Source organism: Sus scrofa, chromosome 9 (genome assembly GCF_054392235.1).
Source record: "Sus scrofa isolate SSC_HxYL_T2T_F1_AM1 chromosome 9, Sscrofa_HxYL_maternal_Yorkshire_Landrace_v2.0, whole genome shotgun sequence".
In the NCBI taxonomy this organism is placed as follows: Eukaryota; Metazoa; Chordata; class Mammalia; order Artiodactyla; family Suidae; genus Sus; species Sus scrofa.
Window position 1 is genome coordinate 61,145,300 of NC_139391.1, and position 17,485 is coordinate 61,162,784.

At 48.2% G+C, this 17,485-nt stretch overlaps 1 protein-coding gene across 19 annotated transcripts in view; it reads left to right on the top strand.

Annotated features, from left to right (window-relative positions):
• The window catches only part of LOC110255463 (beta-galactosidase-1-like protein 2), a 45,132-nt gene extending 30,113 nt beyond the window's left edge, over positions 1-15,019 (top strand). For 11 of the 19 annotated variants that reach the window (XM_021063179.2, XM_084976671.1, XM_021063180.2 and 8 more), the window contains 12 exons: positions 1,440-1,524; positions 2,370-2,507; positions 3,443-3,523; positions 4,582-4,688; positions 8,471-8,617; positions 10,840-10,911; positions 11,370-11,457; positions 12,130-12,217; positions 12,527-12,638; positions 13,343-13,459; positions 13,568-13,631; positions 14,229-15,019. In XM_021063179.2, coding sequence (XP_020918838.2) covers positions 1,440-1,524; positions 2,370-2,507; positions 3,443-3,523; positions 4,582-4,688; positions 8,471-8,617; positions 10,840-10,911; positions 11,370-11,457; positions 12,130-12,217; positions 12,527-12,638; positions 13,343-13,459; positions 13,568-13,631; positions 14,229-14,236 — 1,107 coding nt within the window. In that variant the 3' untranslated portion in view covers positions 14,237-15,019. Of the gene's footprint in view, positions 1-1,439; positions 1,525-2,369; positions 2,512-3,442; positions 3,524-3,689; positions 4,244-4,581; positions 4,689-8,470; positions 8,618-9,505; positions 10,948-11,283; positions 11,458-12,129; positions 12,218-12,526; positions 12,639-13,342; positions 13,460-13,567; positions 13,632-14,228 lie in introns of all 19 variants that reach the window. The other 8 variants (XR_014815612.1, XR_014815611.1, XR_014815610.1 and 5 more) reach the window with 6 other exon arrangements.
• Positions 15,020-17,485: the final 2,466 nt, after the last annotated feature.

Sequence of the window (17,485 nt, forward strand, 5' to 3'; positions counted from 1 at the left end):
CAGACAATAAGGAAAATGTGATGAATGTATAAAATGGAATACGTTCAGGCTTGAAAAAGAAGGAGGTCTGTCATTTGTTACAACACACAGAGCCTTATGCAAGTGGGGTAACCTAGACAGTGGAAAACAATGAACAAATATGGTGTCACTTAGATGGGGACTACAAAGAAACAAAAGAACAAACTCCTACAGAAGCGCAGAAAAGTGGTTGCCAGAGGCTGGGGTTTGTCTGGGGAGGTGGGGAGAGGTTGGTGAAAGGGCACAGATGTTCACATATAAGATCAATAAGGTCAGAAGATCTAATGTATAACTGATGATCATGGTGGATAACACTGACTTGTTTAACTGAAATGTGTTAAAAGAGTAGAATGCAAATGTTCTTACCCAAAAAAGGGTAAAAGAAGGACCTGGGGAGTGAGCCTCACATTAAGGAGGACTCATATGGTGGCATCTTCAGAATTTGGGGTATTTTCACGTGAAAGGGAAATTCTTTGCAGATCTAAAGAGCAGAATTAGTTTCAAGCAGATAAAATGCATAACAACATTACTTTGGCTTGATGTACCGGTTATAATTTCTAACCCTCTGAATTCTCCCAAAGTGGACTATACTGCCTTGCATGGTGATGGACTCCACATCTCACGTTGCAAAGGGTGGTTCAGGGGGCACAGTTTAGAGGTGTCAGCCCCCCTACTCACCCCAAGGGGGAGCGGAGGGGCCATAAAGAATGCCAGGCAGGAATATATGTAATGATAAGTCAAATCACAACTTTTGATAAGTAATAAGTCAAACTTTGTGGTGGACAAAGTTGGCAGTGTTTGTTTCGTTTTGTTTTTTTACTTTCTTTGAAGCATTTAACAGCTTAGGCAGGAACATGGATGATGCAGGGGCTGGTTGCCAGAGTCCCAGCGATGAGAGCAGAAATTCAAGGCTTTTCACAGCTGGAAGAAGTAGTGATGAAAAGGTGAACTTTAACTGTGAAGGTCAAGCCTGAATAGAGATGCTTGCAAATCCTGAAGGCTCGGCAAGATTAATGGACTAGAGCTGACCCAGGGATGGCAAAGAGAAAACTGGGAATCAGGAAGTATGGGAATTCTGGGATTTGGGAATTCCCATTTGATGGGATTTGACATTCTTGGCAGTCATTTGTTGCACATTTTTAGTGCTTCCTCTGGGTCAGGCTCTGGTCCATCAAGGGGGTGAAGCGCTCCATTGTTCTAGAAAGGGAACTGTGGTAATGCAGTTGATGTTACCAAGGCCCAAGCCAGGGAAGCTGCAAGTGGGATGATGCGACCAGGGTGTGTGGTGAGCATGGGAGGGTGGTGAGGGACACTAAGTGGTAAGGACTGCGAGCACAGGACCTTGCAGCAAAGCCCTCTGGTGTGACCAGGACCCCTAACTCACACCAGACTTGACTGAATCAATGCTCTGACCTCGGCAGGGTGCTGGTCCCGTCATGATGATGGTGTACACAGCCAAATCTCTGGATGGATGGGGCAGTCCCCGAAACATTCTGGATCCCCACTGTGAGTGCACCTTTATTCCTTTCCTGGGAAAAACAGGGCACAGGGGGCACTGGCCTGTTTGTCTGTTTTTTTTTTTCTCTGCTGATCAGAGTAATTGAGATTTTGGGGACAAGGCTGCTAGATATTGTGGCTTTTATTAAGTGTGATCCATGTGATCAAGTAGACACCTTACAGACATCAGTGCAGGTGGAGTGACCATAGAACTGGGCACCCCAGAGATCACTGATTTTAGCAAGGTTTCCAGTATGGTTATATTTGCTGAGGCTATTAAGTTAGTTGGAGGAGTTCCCGTTGTGGCTCAGCAGGTTACAAACCTACAAATGTCCATGAGGTTGCGGTTCAATCCCTGGCCTCATTGAGTAGGTCTGGGATCTAGCGTTGTTATGAGCTATGGTGTAGGTTGCAGACACAACTCAGATCTGGTGTTGCTGTGGCTGTGGCGTAGGCTGGTAGCTTCAGTTCCAATTCAACCCCTAGCCTGGGAACTTCCATATGCTACAGATGTGGCCCTAAAAAGAAACAAATAAAAGATAATTGGAGTGAATTGTTCTGAAAGAGAACGTTTCAAGAACAGCGTGTGGTGGGGGAGTAGAGTGTTATCTGGTCCCAGATAATCTGCCTCAGCCTTTCTGGAGAACTGATGAGGAGCAGCAGAATGTGGCTTGAAGATAAATGTTCCTGGTGCCACGATTTCAGATCAGCCACTGAGAAACTGGTGCTTTGGGAGCACAGAGCTGGACATACTAAGACAAAGATGCACACCTGCTTAACATGTGCAATTTCAAAATCACACAAGGGGCTATTTAATCTCTTCCTCATCTCCTTTTTCTCCGGTCCATGTACAGTGTTAAGGAAAGACGTGAAGGAAATGTTGAACTTCAAGTTCTCCCTCAACTTTTACATGTTCCATGGTGGCACCAACTTCGGCTTCATGGGTGGATCTTCATTCCTAGACAATTACCTGCCTATTGTCACCAGCTATGGCAAGTACGGGTCCCCACTGCTGTCTCAGACCCCAGCCACCCCACTGTGTGGGACCAGAGCTTCCTGGGTGGGCCCCTGAGAACCATCTCTGATTCATTTTAAACATATGATGGGGATGAAGGGTAGACAGTTGGGGTTTTGACAGATGACCCACTGCTAGAGTCCAAGCTGTCCAGGGCTTTGCAGGCAGAGGGATCCATGGCTACCCCTGTCTGTCCGCTGGGCCCACTGTTTTGGGGGACTTACTGCACACCCGTTCCTTTGATCTCGATGTACCAGGGTGCTGGGTGTGGATGACTAGGAATCCTCAGTCTGCCACTCCTCTAAGAGGCCAAGTGGAAAGTGAAGGTGAAAGGAAGAAGGAGGTTCAATTAGAAATGGACAGGAAAAGTTCTCATCATGGCTCAAGGGAAACAAATCTGACTAGCATCCATGAGGATGCAGGTTTGATCCCTGGCCTCGCTCAGTGGGTTAAGGATCTGGCATTGCTGTGAGCTGTGAGCTGTGGTGTAGGTCAAAGACGTGGCTCAGATTCCGCTTTGCTGTGGCTGTGGTGTAGGCCAGCAGCTACAGCTCTGATTCAACACCTAGGCCTGGGAACCTCCACGTGCCACAGGTGTGGCCCTAAAAAGACAAAAAAGAGAAAAGAAAAAAAAATGGACAGGAAAGAAAAACCTCCAGGTCAGAGTGTCTGCTCTTAGCCAGGACATGTCCTACCCACGGGCTGGTGCTCCTTGTCTCCAACTGAAGCCCTGAAAGAAGCCTTTGCAAGCATGGCAGAGGCCTTCTGGTCAGGACTAGTTGGTGTCTGGCATTTTCTGGTCTAATTCTAAAGGTTTTCCTCCTAGAGCTGCTATATAAAGATGCTTTTGCTCAGGATAAGTGTCATTTCCTCCTCTCCTGGGGACAGTGACAGATTTCTTTGTGTTTTCAGACTACGGGGCACTGCTGACAGAGAATGGAGATTACACAGCGGAGTATCTCATGTATCAAGAGCTGTTTCACGCTCCTTCAGGTACCAGCAACAGCCTCAGTGTGATGGTAACTCAGCCCCAAGCAGTCTCTGTGCTGTGAGGATGAGGGAGTGGATAGAGACGTTCTTCTTGGGAGAACTGGTTTGCCCCAGTGTATTTTTTTCTTTTCTTTTCTTTTCTTTTTTTTCTTTTTTGTTTTGGTCTCAGGCAGCATGAGGAAGTTCCTGGGCCAGAGAGGGAACCCACGCCAGAGCACTGACAGCACCGGATCCTTAACCTCTAGGCCACCAGAGGACTCCAACTCCGCCCCATTGCCTTTTTGTTTGTCTGTTTGTGTGTCTTTTTAGGGCCACACCTGAGGCATATGGAAGTTACCAGGTTGGGGGTTAAATCAGAGCTGTAGCTGCTGGCCTACACCATAGCCACAGCAAATGCAGGATCTGAGCCATGTCTGCAACCTACACCACAGCTCACATCAGTGCCATATCCTTAACCCACTGAACGAGGCCAGGGATCAAACCTGTGTCCTCACAGATACATAGTTGGGTTCATTACTGATGAGCCACAACGGGAACTCTGAAGCCCCTGTGTATTTTATCATCAGATGCTGAGGATTCAAATCTGCACTAGATACAGGGAGCTTCCCCTGGCCCTGGACATCCAGGGTCATGTGGCTTAGCCAGGACTGGACATCAGAATCCTCTGTGGAACTTCTAACAACCAGAGGTTCTAGGCTCATCCTTCCCAGAGCTGCTAGATAAGTGTGTCGTGGTTGAACCGGGGAGAAAGGGGCAGAAACTGAGCATATGTATTTTCCCATTGGATTTTAGGAGATTCTGATGAGCAGGCAGGGTTGGGAACCACTGGTTCAGTGGAAGAATTGGTGTTTCATCTCCATATCTGGGACAGTGGGGCACCTGCTCAGAGCCCAGGTGTGGGGGGAATCCACTCAGTCATTGCCTGCTAATGATTCTTCCCGCCTCGGGCAGGCCAGTCCTGTGACTGGGCCCTTCGTTCTTGGGATTGCAGAGTCCATTGTGTGCTTGCATGGGGTCCGGGTAGGATCCTGGAAAGTCCAACCTCCTGTTTTCCATTGCAGCGGTTCCCAATTTCCGGAAACCAGAGCCTAGACCTAAGGCTACATATAAGCCAGTGGCAACAGCTTACTTCATGTCACTGTGGGAGATCCTGCCTTACCTGGAAAAGGTAAGAGTTACTGGGTATGGAAGTATGTGAGACAGAAGAGAGAGGGAGAGGCTTTTCTCAAAGAACAAGGAGCAGATTTTCAGGGAACAAAAAGCAGTCTTAGCAATTTTAGCTCCTTCTCCTATTTTTACCATTCAGAATAGGAAAACTAGATTAAGAATTCAGAATAAGAAGATTTGAATTTGAAGAACAGTGGAAACATTTCAGGATTCTGGGACCATTCCCTTCTATATAGCCTTCTCAGCCTTCTGACGATGGATAGAAAGGAGGAACACTGCCTGGGTCCAATGTGATAGTTTTTAAACTTTTATTTTAGCAGAGGGACTCTTTCTTCAAACTTCCTGCAAAGTGCAGTCCATAAGGTCTGCCCTGGCCTGGTCTGTGGCAGTTCTGAGGCTCTGAACTTTTCATCCACCCTAAGGACCTGCCATCCCTTCTCGGGGGCGACCTACTTGCCACTCTGGACTTAGCCCTAGGCTCAGAGGAGCGCAGTTTAAAAGCCACTGTTTTAGGGGAAAACCTGCATAATTATTCAGACAATACTTGCTAAACACTGAAGTTTGAGGAACTGCGTTTTCAAGATAATGCTCTAATCTGATGGGCAGGGAAGGTGAGTAGAGATGAAGTGAGGAAGGAGGGCAGCTCAGCCTTGCTGAGGAAGCTCCAGGTCACACTGGCCTTGGTCCTGCTCTTTGGAAGGACACTGAACCTCATTCAACCTGCTTCCTCACCTGTAAAATGAGGCTCATCATTGTACCTACCTCACAGGGCTATTGAGCAAATTAAGTAGTATCTGGATTTGGTGGGCAGGGAGCCAGGCACCACATACTGGGGGGGGGCTTGGGATTTCATATTTAACTTTTTCTTATGGAATTTTTAACACATACACTAAAGCAGAGAGGATAGTAGTGCACACCATGTGTGCAACTCCCAGCTGCAACTTAATCAATATATGGCTAAACTGGTTTCATTTACACCCTTGCCCTTTACTCTGTAAAAGATTATTTAGTATTTTAAAGCAGATTTCAGACATCATAATATTTCAGCTTTGGACAATTCAATATTTATCTCAAAAGCTTAGGACACTTTTTTTTAGAGTCTCACCAACAAAATCATCATCACCTTGAGGACGATGATGGTGGTGGATGAATGATGACTGGAAGGGTCAGTGGTCTCCAGGGAGATGTTTCACAGCTGGCTCCCTGGAAGAAAAAAAAAAACAACAAACTCTGATTAGTAGTGTTTGTCAATTCCTGTGGTGTAGACGCTCCCACTATGCCTGATTCAAGCTGCCGACAGGATAGCATGAAACATATAATGGGGGAAGAGATGTGTACAGCTGGCTCTTGTGAGCTGGTGCAAACCAGTTCCAGCACAGAACCCCTTAAAATCACAGCATATCTAGTGTTCAAACGTTCTCAACCATCTCGTGACTTTTTTTTAGCATTGATTTGTTAATTTTATGTTCCAGTTCAGGTCCATCACACATTGCTTTCGATTGTCTCTGAAGTCTTAAACTAAAGATTTGTCCCTTCTTTTTATTCTTTGTGGAAGAATCTGGGTTATTTGTACTGTAGAATTCCCTGCCTCCTGGGTTCTGCTAATTAGATAGATCCCCATGTGTCTGAAAATGTGTCTTCAAACTCCCTGCATTTTCAGTAAACAGATGGATCTAGGTGCTTGATGAGATTTCAGTAGGTGTGTTTTTGTACTTTTCGTGTGTCCCATCCCAGGCACATCATGGCTGGTTGTTTCTGTTTTCATAGTGAATCAGTAGGTTCAGGTGTTGTTATCCCCATCTATTTATTCTCAATTTCCTGTCAGCCTTTTACCTAATGCTTCTAGCTGCCATTGATGATGCTCACCCATTTCCAAGTTTTCATTAAGGCTCTTAAAATGTATTGTTAGAATTCGGTCATTCCTTTTGCCTTTATTCACCCAAATTCTACATAGACAAACATTCCCTCCACCAGCTGTCTTGGTACTTTGACATACAGAAAAGTCAGGACAGAAGTTCAAGTATTTTCTTTGATCAGGATCATGATGAATTTATTTCTGGGTATTATCTAAAGGTGGCCAATGAATTGTTTTGCTGCGCTTCCTCTTTGATGATAAACTCACACATTTTTAACACATTTTAACATGTTTCTACTGCAGGGCAGTCATTCTTTTTTTCTTATAAAATAAGAAGTTTTATCATTTATAAAATTTTATAATTTTTATATTATTAACAAAATCAACTTCAACCAGAAGAGTTATTAGCTTTTTTTTTTTTTGCTTTGAGGAATGTAGATACTATACAGACTTGAACAGATGAAATGTAAGACGACTTTTTACATTTATGTCCAACATCAGAAATTTCTGTCTCTGTTGCATGTTTTCTCCATCAGTAAGTTAGAGTGGCATGGACAATCATTTTTCTATATACATATATTCATTCTTTTTCAGATCCTTTTCCCAGAAGTCTTTCTTTCTTTGCTTCTTTCTTTTCCCCTTCCTTCCTCCCTCCCTCCTTCGTCTTTCTTCCTTCCTTCCTTCCTTCCTTTCTTTCTCCCCCCTCCTTCTTTCTTTCCTTTTTTTTTTTTTTTTTGGCCATGCCCAGAGCATGTGGAAGTTCCCGGGCCAGGGATTGAATGTGCACCACAGCTGCAACCCAAGCTGCTACAGTGACAATGCTGATCCTTAACCCACTGTGCCGCCTGGGAATTCCCAGTCATTCTTTTTAGCGCTCAAATTGTCCCATTTTAGACCAGTGGGAGATCCTTTCAGTTGGCCCTGTGTCCTCCTGAGGTGATGCCAGTAGCTCCTGACATCTTTGCTTTTTGGTCTCCTAAATGTTTCAGTTTGTGTGGCTTCACAGACTTGGAATCATCTGTTTCTCTAAGGAGTTCTGAGGGGCCATGTTTTTGTGCTAAGAAACTAGAACATTTCTAGTTTTGTGGAAGCTATTTTAAAGCTTTAGGCTGGGGATCTGCTGCCCAGCTTTGCATTTCAGAAGGATCTCTGGTAGCTACATGAGGGTAAATTAGAGTGGGGCCAGGCTAGGGCACTGAGCCCAAGTGGAAGTCTACTGAAGTGGAGCTTGGATAACGGGAGCGGAGAGGAGGATCAGTGAAACAGGCATGAGAGTCAGACTCTCAAATAGATGAATGGGGGTTGAGGAGGAAGGGGAGAGGAGAAAGACCTTGTCCAAACTTTGACCTTTCTGACTGGGGGTTGGTGTTGCTCCTTGAGAAAGACTAAGAGTAGGAAGGGTAAGTGTTGTGACAGCAACATCCATGGACCCTCAGATGGGGAAGTCCAGCAGGCATGAGGGTGAACAGACATGGAGAGCTTTCAGTCAGCCCTGGCTGAGCAGATTCAGAAATAATCACAGTTCACTAGACCTAGAGTGATTTTTCTTGGAGAGCAGGCAAAGAAAGAAGGAGAGAAGGCTTAAAAGAGGCAGAATCTGGCACCCCTGGGTTGGGACTGCTGAAACCCATCATAAATTGGTGAGCAAGTTTGATAAATCATGCCCTTTTCTTGACTCCAGATTTTCCACCTGAAAAATAAGAACACATAACTGGCTAGCAGAGGTAGAGAAATATAAAGCTGGTTTAGAAAACAAAAAGCACAGTTTATATGTGATGTTTAAGCGTGGTTATCATTATATAGTCCTTTTTTTTTTTTACACCTGTCCCCAAATCTTTGGGGGCCATTCCTTTGGATAAATGGATTTTCTAAAATTTTTCTTTCTAGCCTGAACCTCTAGCCTAGTTTTTCTCTTGTTTCTGCCACAGTCCATCAGGTCTCCCACACCAGTCTCCATGGAGCAGATGTCTGTGAACCAAGGGAACGGTCAGTCTTATGGGTACATACTTTATGAGACTATCATCGTCAGCGGAGGCCTCCTCACCTCAAAAGGTCATATTAAAGATCGGGGTCAGGTAGGGGACAAGAATGGGTCCCAGCTTCACTTCCCTGCTAGTAAAACCCACTGGTGTTGCTGAAGGTCTAAACAGTAGTCACATCCCTTTCTGACCTTCAGAAAAATCATCCCTGTTTCTCTGTCCCTTCAGACACATGCTTTGTGTAAAAGCTGCTACTCTCATGGGGCTGCAGTGTGCGGCCATTCCTGGGAAGGCTTGTCACAGAACCCTTAATGGAGTTGGGGTGTTCCTTGGGGAGACTTGGGGAGAGCTTCAGAAGTCCCTGTGTGTATGGGACAGTGATCCCCAAACATTCCCATGGCATGCTGCAGTTGGCTCTGCTCATTTAATTCTCAAAACACCTGTCTAAGAGATTTCTTACAGAGGAGGAAAGCTCTCAGATGTTAAAAGACTTTCAAAGGATATTTGAGGAGTTCCTGTCATGGCACAGTGGAAACGAATCCAACTAGGAACCATGAGGTCGCGGGTTTGATACCTGGCCTCGCTCAGTGGGCTAGGGATCCAGTGTTGCCGTGAGCTGTGGTGTAGGTCGCAGACACGGCTCAGGTCTGGCATTGCTGTGGCTGTGGTGTAGGCCGGCAGCTGCAGCTCTGATTAGACCTCTAGCCTGGGAACCTTCATACGCCGCAGGTGCGGCCTTAAAAAGACAACAACAACAACAACAAAACAAAGGATATTTGAGCAGAAAGTAGGAGAGCCGAGGGTAAAAGCTGCCTCATTCCCTCTGGGCTAAAAGCTTCCCTGCCAGGCCTTGCATTTTATCCTCCCTGCTGTTTACGTCATCTCCTAAGCCTGCATGTGCTCCTCTGTGGCCCCAGCCCTCTTCTCCTTCCTCTTAGCTGCAGACCTGTATCTCTCACTGTTTATCAACCTCTTCATTTACAGGTTTGTTCCATTGGCTTCTCAAACTCACCACATCTCGAACCAAGTTTGTGAGCACCTGCGTTCCATCAGTTCACGGACCACCAGCCTCCCAGCCTGAAGAGGCTTCCGCTGTTCTTGTCCTTTGTTCACACCTTGCTTTCTGTCAATCCCTGATGGGCCACATTACTCATGGCTCTTCTTTTAAGATCCAGGCTGAGGTGGCCTGAGACTTGTCTTTGCTGACCTTCCTTCCTATTTTCAGAGAGCACCCCTTGTTCTGCCTTGCTGACTCCCTCCACCTAGGTCCCAGCATCCTGGTGGCTGCCCAGCTGGATTTTAAGCATGGTGACCCCTTCTCCAGCGAAATGTTTAGTCTTTCATTAGAGGCTCAGTAAATGATTAGAAAGTGTGTAGACCTTGTCATTAGAGTCCAGTAAATTTGAAATATGAATTCTGTGTTCTGTATAGTATTCATATGGGCTTGTTTGTTTTTTTGTTTGTTTTGCTTTTTTTTTTTTTTAATGGCCGCACCCACGACATATAGAGATTCTCAGGCTAGGGGTCAAATCTGAGCTACAGCTGTTGGCCTACCCCACAGCCACAACAGTGCAGGATCCGAGCCACATCTGAAACCTATGCCGCAGTTCACAGTAACGCCAGCTCCTTAATCCACTGAGTGGCACCAGCGATCGAACCCGCATCCTCATGGATACCAGTCAGGCTCATTACTGCTGAGCCACAATGGGAACTCCCATATGTTTTTAATACTTACGGATTTCAATTTTTATAGTTTCCTAGTCAAATGTCATTAGAAAAATTGTGATCTAAGTCAGCTCATCTAAGATGTTAATGTGTATGCTTCTCTGGTCTTACATGGCTTGAGCAGTCTTCTGGGGGAGAAGGGGTGGGTAACAGAGCAGAAATGGGTTACATTTAGCCCCTGGAAACAGATAGCCTGGTGGAGCAGCCTTGCAGCTGAGAGTCAGGAGAACCTGGCCGGTGGGCCGAAGCAGAGGTGAACTGTGGCAATAGGCTGACATTAGCTGCCCCTAGAGCCCCCATCCGCCTCTGTCATCTCGTCCCCCCGCCCTGCAGGCCTGTCCCCCTGCCCTGCAGGCCTTTTCATTTTTTCTTTCCTCTGCCCTCTGCCATGGCCCAGGCCCAGATCTGGTGTCTGGATGCTTCCCACACATCTCAGGGATGAGCCGCTTTAAATGGGCTTCCTTTTGTGAACTCAGTTTATCAGCCTCTGGGAGATAGTAGTCCCCTTGCCTGGTTCTGTCCTTTGCTTCCCAAGGTCCCTCTTCCCACTTCCTTATGAGGACCTAACAGTCCTCTCCCTCTTTCTCTGACAGGTGTTTTTGAATGACAAGTTCGTAGGAGTCCTGGATCACGTCAATGATCAGCTCATCCTCACCAAGAACCATGTATATAATCCATGTTAATGGGTCCCGGGCTCAGTTGTAAGCATGGCCTGGCCCTGTTTGAGCTTATTCCTCCCCCACCACTGACCTTGGCATTGCCCCTCACAGAGGAGCGATGAGTATGTCTAAGGGACAGGTGCATGTGCCCTGGGTGAGCAGAAATTTTCCTCATTGGATATTTGCTGCTCACAAAACTCTGGGTCGGTCACCAGGCCCCAGTCTCTGATAAAATGTTCAAGTGACTTTTATGAAAGGCCTGGCACAGGCGAGGGGGGTGGGATGGAAGGGAGGAGCAGAAGCTGAAGGGTGTGCTTGACCCAGAGCCAGAGGTCTGTTTGGATGCTCAACCCTGTTCTTGTCAATCACCCTGCTGAGGACCTCACCCTAGTCTCAGGGGAGACCCCAGCAGTCTGTAGGAAAGTGCCTGAGAGTCCTCGCAGTGGCCGGTGTGTCTTGGACAGGGCGACAAGGACTACCTGACCCTAAGGATCCTGGTGGAGAACCAAGGCCGACTGTCCTCCGGGCCCAACATCAATCAAGAGAGGAAAGGTGGGCCCAGAATTGAGCTGCAGAGACTCAGGCACCAGCTTCCCATTGGTCTCATCCCAGGCTGAGGACAGCTGTGGCCAGGTCCACAGTTTGGAAGACAGCGGGATCTCTTGACCAACGAGATGCCCATGCATAGAAACTTTGACAGGAAGGGATAATTATGTCCTTTTCTCCAGGCTCCCCTGAGTCTCTCTAATCACCAAGCCAGTGCAACTGCATACCTTTGCCAGGAGGGTTTTGAAGGAGGCTGTAGAAATGCCCTTGGAGAATGAAGTGGTCAGAGTCCCTCCCTAGAAACTTTGATTTTCCTTCCCTGCAATCCATGCCCTGTCCTGGCCTCCCCTGACCCACCCTTCATCCTCTACCCTCCTCACCTCCTCCTGCCTCCTCCTCCCTGGCCTCCCCTGGGCTGCCCTGGGTCACGGGCACCTTTCTTCTCTTTTTCCACATGCTTTGACCTGCCTCAAAATTCAGGGTAGCTGAACTGCAGGAAGTGCAGCAGCTGCTATTAGTGTGGGAGACCATCTCTGAGAGTTGCGGAGGCACTCAGGAGAAAGAATGTGTGTGGGATTTTGCAGAAACTCTGTCCTCCTTAGGGGAGCCCAGGCCACAGCCCAGGCATATCTCAGCCTCCTTGCCTGCCTCATGCCCCCTTTCTCCCCTCTTCCACAGGTTTAACTGGGGACATCTATCTGGACAATAATCCATTGAGAAAATTTAAGATCTACAGCCTGGATATGCAGCCCAAATTCCTAAACAGGTGGGTGCCAGACCATTGCCTCAAGGTGGCTGTTCAAAGATGGGAAACTCTCAGAGCCAGAGAGGAGCCCAGAGACTACCCAGACTTCCCCCTTGGTTTGCACATCAGAGACAGAGACCCAGAACAATGGAGGAAATGACCTGAGTTTCCTAGTTGTCTGGGCTGTGATCATGCCCCCTCCCCAGCTGGGTCTGCTGTCTCATTACTGGGTAGTGGACCCCAGATGGGCTGTGCTAGAGGGGACACCCCTCAGAAGTCACAGCTGTTATCAAGAAGTTGTGATCTTTCCACTGGTTGACTCTCCCTTAGAGACCTCCCTAACATCTGGAGACCAGCCTTGTTCCAGCCTGAAGGCCCTGGCTTCTTCCTTGCTATCCTGAGAATTGGTAGTCAACCCAGAGACACCTTCATAAAAATGAAGGTTAGTAATATTTCTCCCCTGCTGGCATCCCCTGCAACCTTCCATCCCCAAAGGGCTTTGTGGAAAAGCTCCCTGGGTTATGGGTCCTGTCCTGTGCAAGGAAATACAGGCTTCCAGTTTGCCCAGAAGGCTGTGCCTTCCCTGGAGTTGACTAGGGTGAAGACAGAAGCCAAATGATGCAGAGAGGTGCAGCGGTGTGCAGGGGGAGCATGTGGAACCCACTGTGTGGGGAGTACAGGGAGGGAGACACACTAGTCCCCAGATGCAGTGGGGACAAGATGCTGAGCCTCGCCGGCCAGCAGTGGTGGGCATCCCGTAGGGGGATGTGTAGTGCACCCTTGCTGCCACCCCAGAAATTCTGCAGCTGCAGCCCCACTCTGTTTGGGGCACAGCATGTTCTGAGGAATAGCTGGTGGTAGAAGGAAATAGCTCTTCCTGATGTGGGGCAGGTATGGGGTGAGTTAGAAGTCAGTGCCCCCCCTGCTGGAGGCCTGGAGGGTATACCCACCCCAGGCCAGGGGCCATAGCACAGGACTCACCAGGTCCCCTCCCACTGAGGGCCATCACTGGTGCTCCCCCCATCCCATCGTGTCTGTGATCATGGCCTGGTGTGTTTAGGGAGTGTGCCTGTCTGTCTGTCTTCACCCCTCATGTCTTGACATCGAGAACTCAGGGCTCTCAGCCCCCATTCCAATCTTTCTTAGGGCTGGACCAAAGGAGTGATTTTCATCAATGGACAAAACCTGGGCCGCTACTGGAATATGGGTCCCCAGGATACCCTCTACCTCCCAGCACCCTGGCTTCAATCTGGAATAAACGAGGTGACCCCCCCCACACTTTACTTTCAGCCACCGGTCCACCGCACTTGGACCCCCCCTTGCCTCAGGGCAGAGCTTGCATCTCACGGCCACCCACCTTCTTCTTGACAGATTGTGGTGTTTGAAGAATTCAAGTCCTCCTTCATCATCCAGTTCACAAACAGTTCTCATCTAGGTATGGCGTTTGGGGGAATGTTAAGCATCTCAGACCCTCCTTTTGGGTCTTTCTGGTTGAGATGAAGATAAAGGATGCAGAATGTACGGCATCTCCCAGGAATCCAGGCGCTCCTCTGTGTCTAGCGGCAGGACTCCCTCCTACCCCCTCACCCTCTCCCACCCCCTCACCCAGGCCTTCCCATTTCAGGGTGATTTTACTGGCCTGCTCCCCTAATCACTGTCCCCCTGCAGCTCCCCAGCCTCCCTCCCTCCCTCCCAGACAGCTGCGTGGTGCTCCCTGGCTCCCTGGGGGCATCCTCTACTCTTTCCTCTTCTGAAGGTTTCATGGTGGCTCCTGCTGTCTCTCTTGTGCTGCCACGTCCTAGGACCCTTCCCAGCCACAACGGGTGGAAGTGCCATCTGTGGGTGTCTGCCGTCCCTGGGTCCAGTCTCCCTTCCCCATTTGTTGGGGGCAGGATCCAGATGTCCTTTAAGGATCACTGCACTCCTTTTGTAGGGTCCTTGTGATGCCAAAGCTGCCCTACCTCCCCTGACGCTGTCCTCCCCCTGGGATGGGCTTGGGGGGTACGGCAGACAACCCATCTTTCTTTTCCAGGATATTGAGCCTTGAGTGGGGCCACAGGAAGTATGCAAGTGATTGAGCTGAGTCATCTCAGCAGTGGGGCTGTGTGTACCTAGCAGTGCCGACACCCAGGCCCCTCAAACAGCCCTGGACTTTCTGTTTGCTTTGGTCCTGCCCTGGTCTCCCATTCACCTCCCAACCTGCCAGCACATGCCTCCTCTGGCAGGAGTCAGCGGTGCTGACATGTATAGCAAAACACACCTATTCAGTGCACGCCCTTTGCCATATCACTATAATACAAGCTGTCTGAACTTTGAATAAAATGCTGGAAAAATGAGAAGATGATCAGAGCACTTGACCCCCCCACCAAATGCAAATCTGAAACAAAAGGGATGGTTCGCAGAAATCAAATAACATGTAAAAGTTAAGTCAGGAATTGATAGGCAGTTTCATAAGTGCTTTGTGTTTTCAGTGTAAAAGAAATATTTCCTTTTTACTCTCCAATTCTCATCCCGAAACATTGCTTTTCCAAGTCCAGTGGAAACCCAGCTGCTCCAAGACTAATGTTGGCTAGCCTCCCCTTGACTCCCACCCCAATGCCTCTCCTTCTCTCTTTCCCCTGGCTTCCTCCCCATCCCTGGCTCCATCCCTGGCACCTGACTTCCAGCTCTGCCTTCTGTTGCTAAGCTGGAGGGTAATGTCCTGTGGCCCTGACTGCCTGGCTGTGTGGGCAGCACAGAGAGAAGGCCACGGCCCAGCACTCACTGGATGGCTGAACTTTCCTCTCCCGTGAAGAAGGCACATTAAACTATGTACAAGGGAAATTGTTTTGTTTTCCTTTTTTTTTTTTTTTTTCTTTTAATGGCTGCACCTGTGGCATATGGACGTTCCCAAGCTAGGGGTCAAATCGGAGCTGCAGCTGCTGGCCTACACCACAGCCACAGCAGCATGAGATCTGAGCCGTGTCTGTGACCTATACCACAGCTCATGGCAATGCCAGATCTTTAACCTACTGAGTAAAGCCAGGGATTGAACCTGGATCCTCATGGATCTTAGTCAGGTTTGTTACCACTGAGCCACAATGATAACTCCAGGTAAATTGTTAAATGGAACTTTAGTATATCATTTATAGACTTAGGAAAATTGCCTGCTATTTACCTATAATTTACCTATTATACTATGACCTGTTATTGGTAACAAATTACTTGACGCTATTCAAAATTAACTATGTCCAGGTCCGGAGTGGGTCACGTGGTATTACTTAACACAGTTCCCGAAACTCTATTGGTATCAGTTAGGTTGCTTTGGGTTGTAATTGATGGAATACTCAGATAACAGTAGTTACAGATTCCTTATTTCATGCAGACATCTGCAGGTATACATCACCAGGGTAGATGATGGCAGGTTTGGTCATTGCTCACTGAGGATGCAGGCTCCTTCTCTTCCTGCTCAGCCATTCTCCACACATGCAGCTTTTACATGTGGCATCTCCTGCAGGGAGGCAGAGGAGAGGGCAGGGGGGCAGGGAGGAAAACCCTTCCTGGAAGCCCCTATTGGTTCTTCCAGAATTGGGTCACATGCCCGCCTATCCACCTGTGATCCGCAGAGGGTGGTGTGATTACCAACCTGGGTGATGATGAGAGATTGGGAGGGTGGCCCCTGAAAGCAGTGATTCTCAAACTTAGCTGCAAAATGGAATTATTTGGGAAGTCCTCGAAAATCTCTGTGTCCACCAAAACGGCCCAAGCAATTTTGGAAACATAGAACAAAAGCAGAGGACTCAGATTTCCTGCTTTCAAGACATACCTCAGAGCTCCAGCAATCAGAATAGTGTGCTAGTGTCCTGAGAGGAGACCTGGAAGTCCAGAATTAGACCCATACATCTGTGGTCAATTACTTTTTGACAAAGGGCTTGTCTGCCTTTGCCCATGACCCCCCTTTGTCACAGAGCCCTGCTGGGTGCTGTGACCCCACCCTCACTGATTCTGCACTCACTGCCTCTGTCTGGCTGGGCTGGAGCTCCAGCAGCAGAGACGTTGTCTGTCCCTCTGTTCCTGCACCCATCATGCTGGCACTTAGTCACCTGGCTACAGGGAACATGTCATCAATTCTCAGCATAATAAAAAATCACAGCTCTGTCGTAAATTCTACAATCATCAGTGTGTCTGCTGGGGCACGTTTGGGCAGCAGGAGGAAATTTCACATGCTCGTCCGCTTGTCACTGATGTGGGGGCTGTAACAGCTCACACTCTCGTTTCTCCTAATATTTGTTTTTCACACTTTTATATAGAATTATTATGATGATGTCTTTTCATATGCATTAATTAAGCTTTGAAATAAAAATTCTATTCTTCATGCCTTTTGTTATTTTCTCATTTTAAAAAATCGTGGAAATACAGCGCAATGTAACAGTTCCTGACCTCTGGTTCCTGACCAGACGCTACCCTAGCAGGTCCCCCAGCCCAACCCCAGTGATGCCAGAGAGGCCACTGGCTGTGTACAAGCCTTGTGGGGACCAGGCTGGCTGGGATGTGGGAAGAAGCAGCAGCCAGGCTCTGCCATGGGTGGCAGCAGGAGCACTTTGGTGTGACTTTTCTTTGATGCTCTAAGCTGCTTGTTGCTACCTCTTTGAAACTGGAGTTAAGAAAATACTGGGCCCTATTTCTTTCATTTGTCCTGGGCCAGATGCCTGGCTCTCAGAGCTGTGGAATCACTCTGCTATGCACGGGTCAGAACTGATGGGGACAGTTGATGAGCCCTAGGGACCTGGCAATGGATGGGTTGGGGGGACTTTGGGTGGCCCTGAAGGCTTCTGTCTGCTTCACGTCTAGTTACCTCAGCAGAAACTGGCTCAGCGGGTCTGAACTAGTTCAATGCAGGCTGATAATCAGCTAAGGTCTTCCTTCCTGTGGGGTCACTTGTTCAGCCAGGAGTCCATCATTATATGGATGCATGGATGCTCCCTGCCCTGCTGATCTGTAAGGGGGGAGGTGTTATGAGGAGGAGCCATGTTACGTGCTGCCTGCCTGGCTTAGCAGTGGGGGGCTTGCATACCCTCTGTTACTTCTCTGCTTCTGAGTGTGTCCCCGTTGACACCTACTGTGTATGGGTACCACATGGCTCTAGTGCTGTGGGTCTTGCCCATATCCAAGCTTCCACTCTTCCTGGTTCATAAAACTCAAGTTCTGTTGTGGAATCTACACCTTAGAAGGTACCCTACCTGTTACGCAGAGCGAGGTTCTGCCCGACCTCCACCCATTATAGCAGCCCCTTGTGCGTGTCAGTGGCTG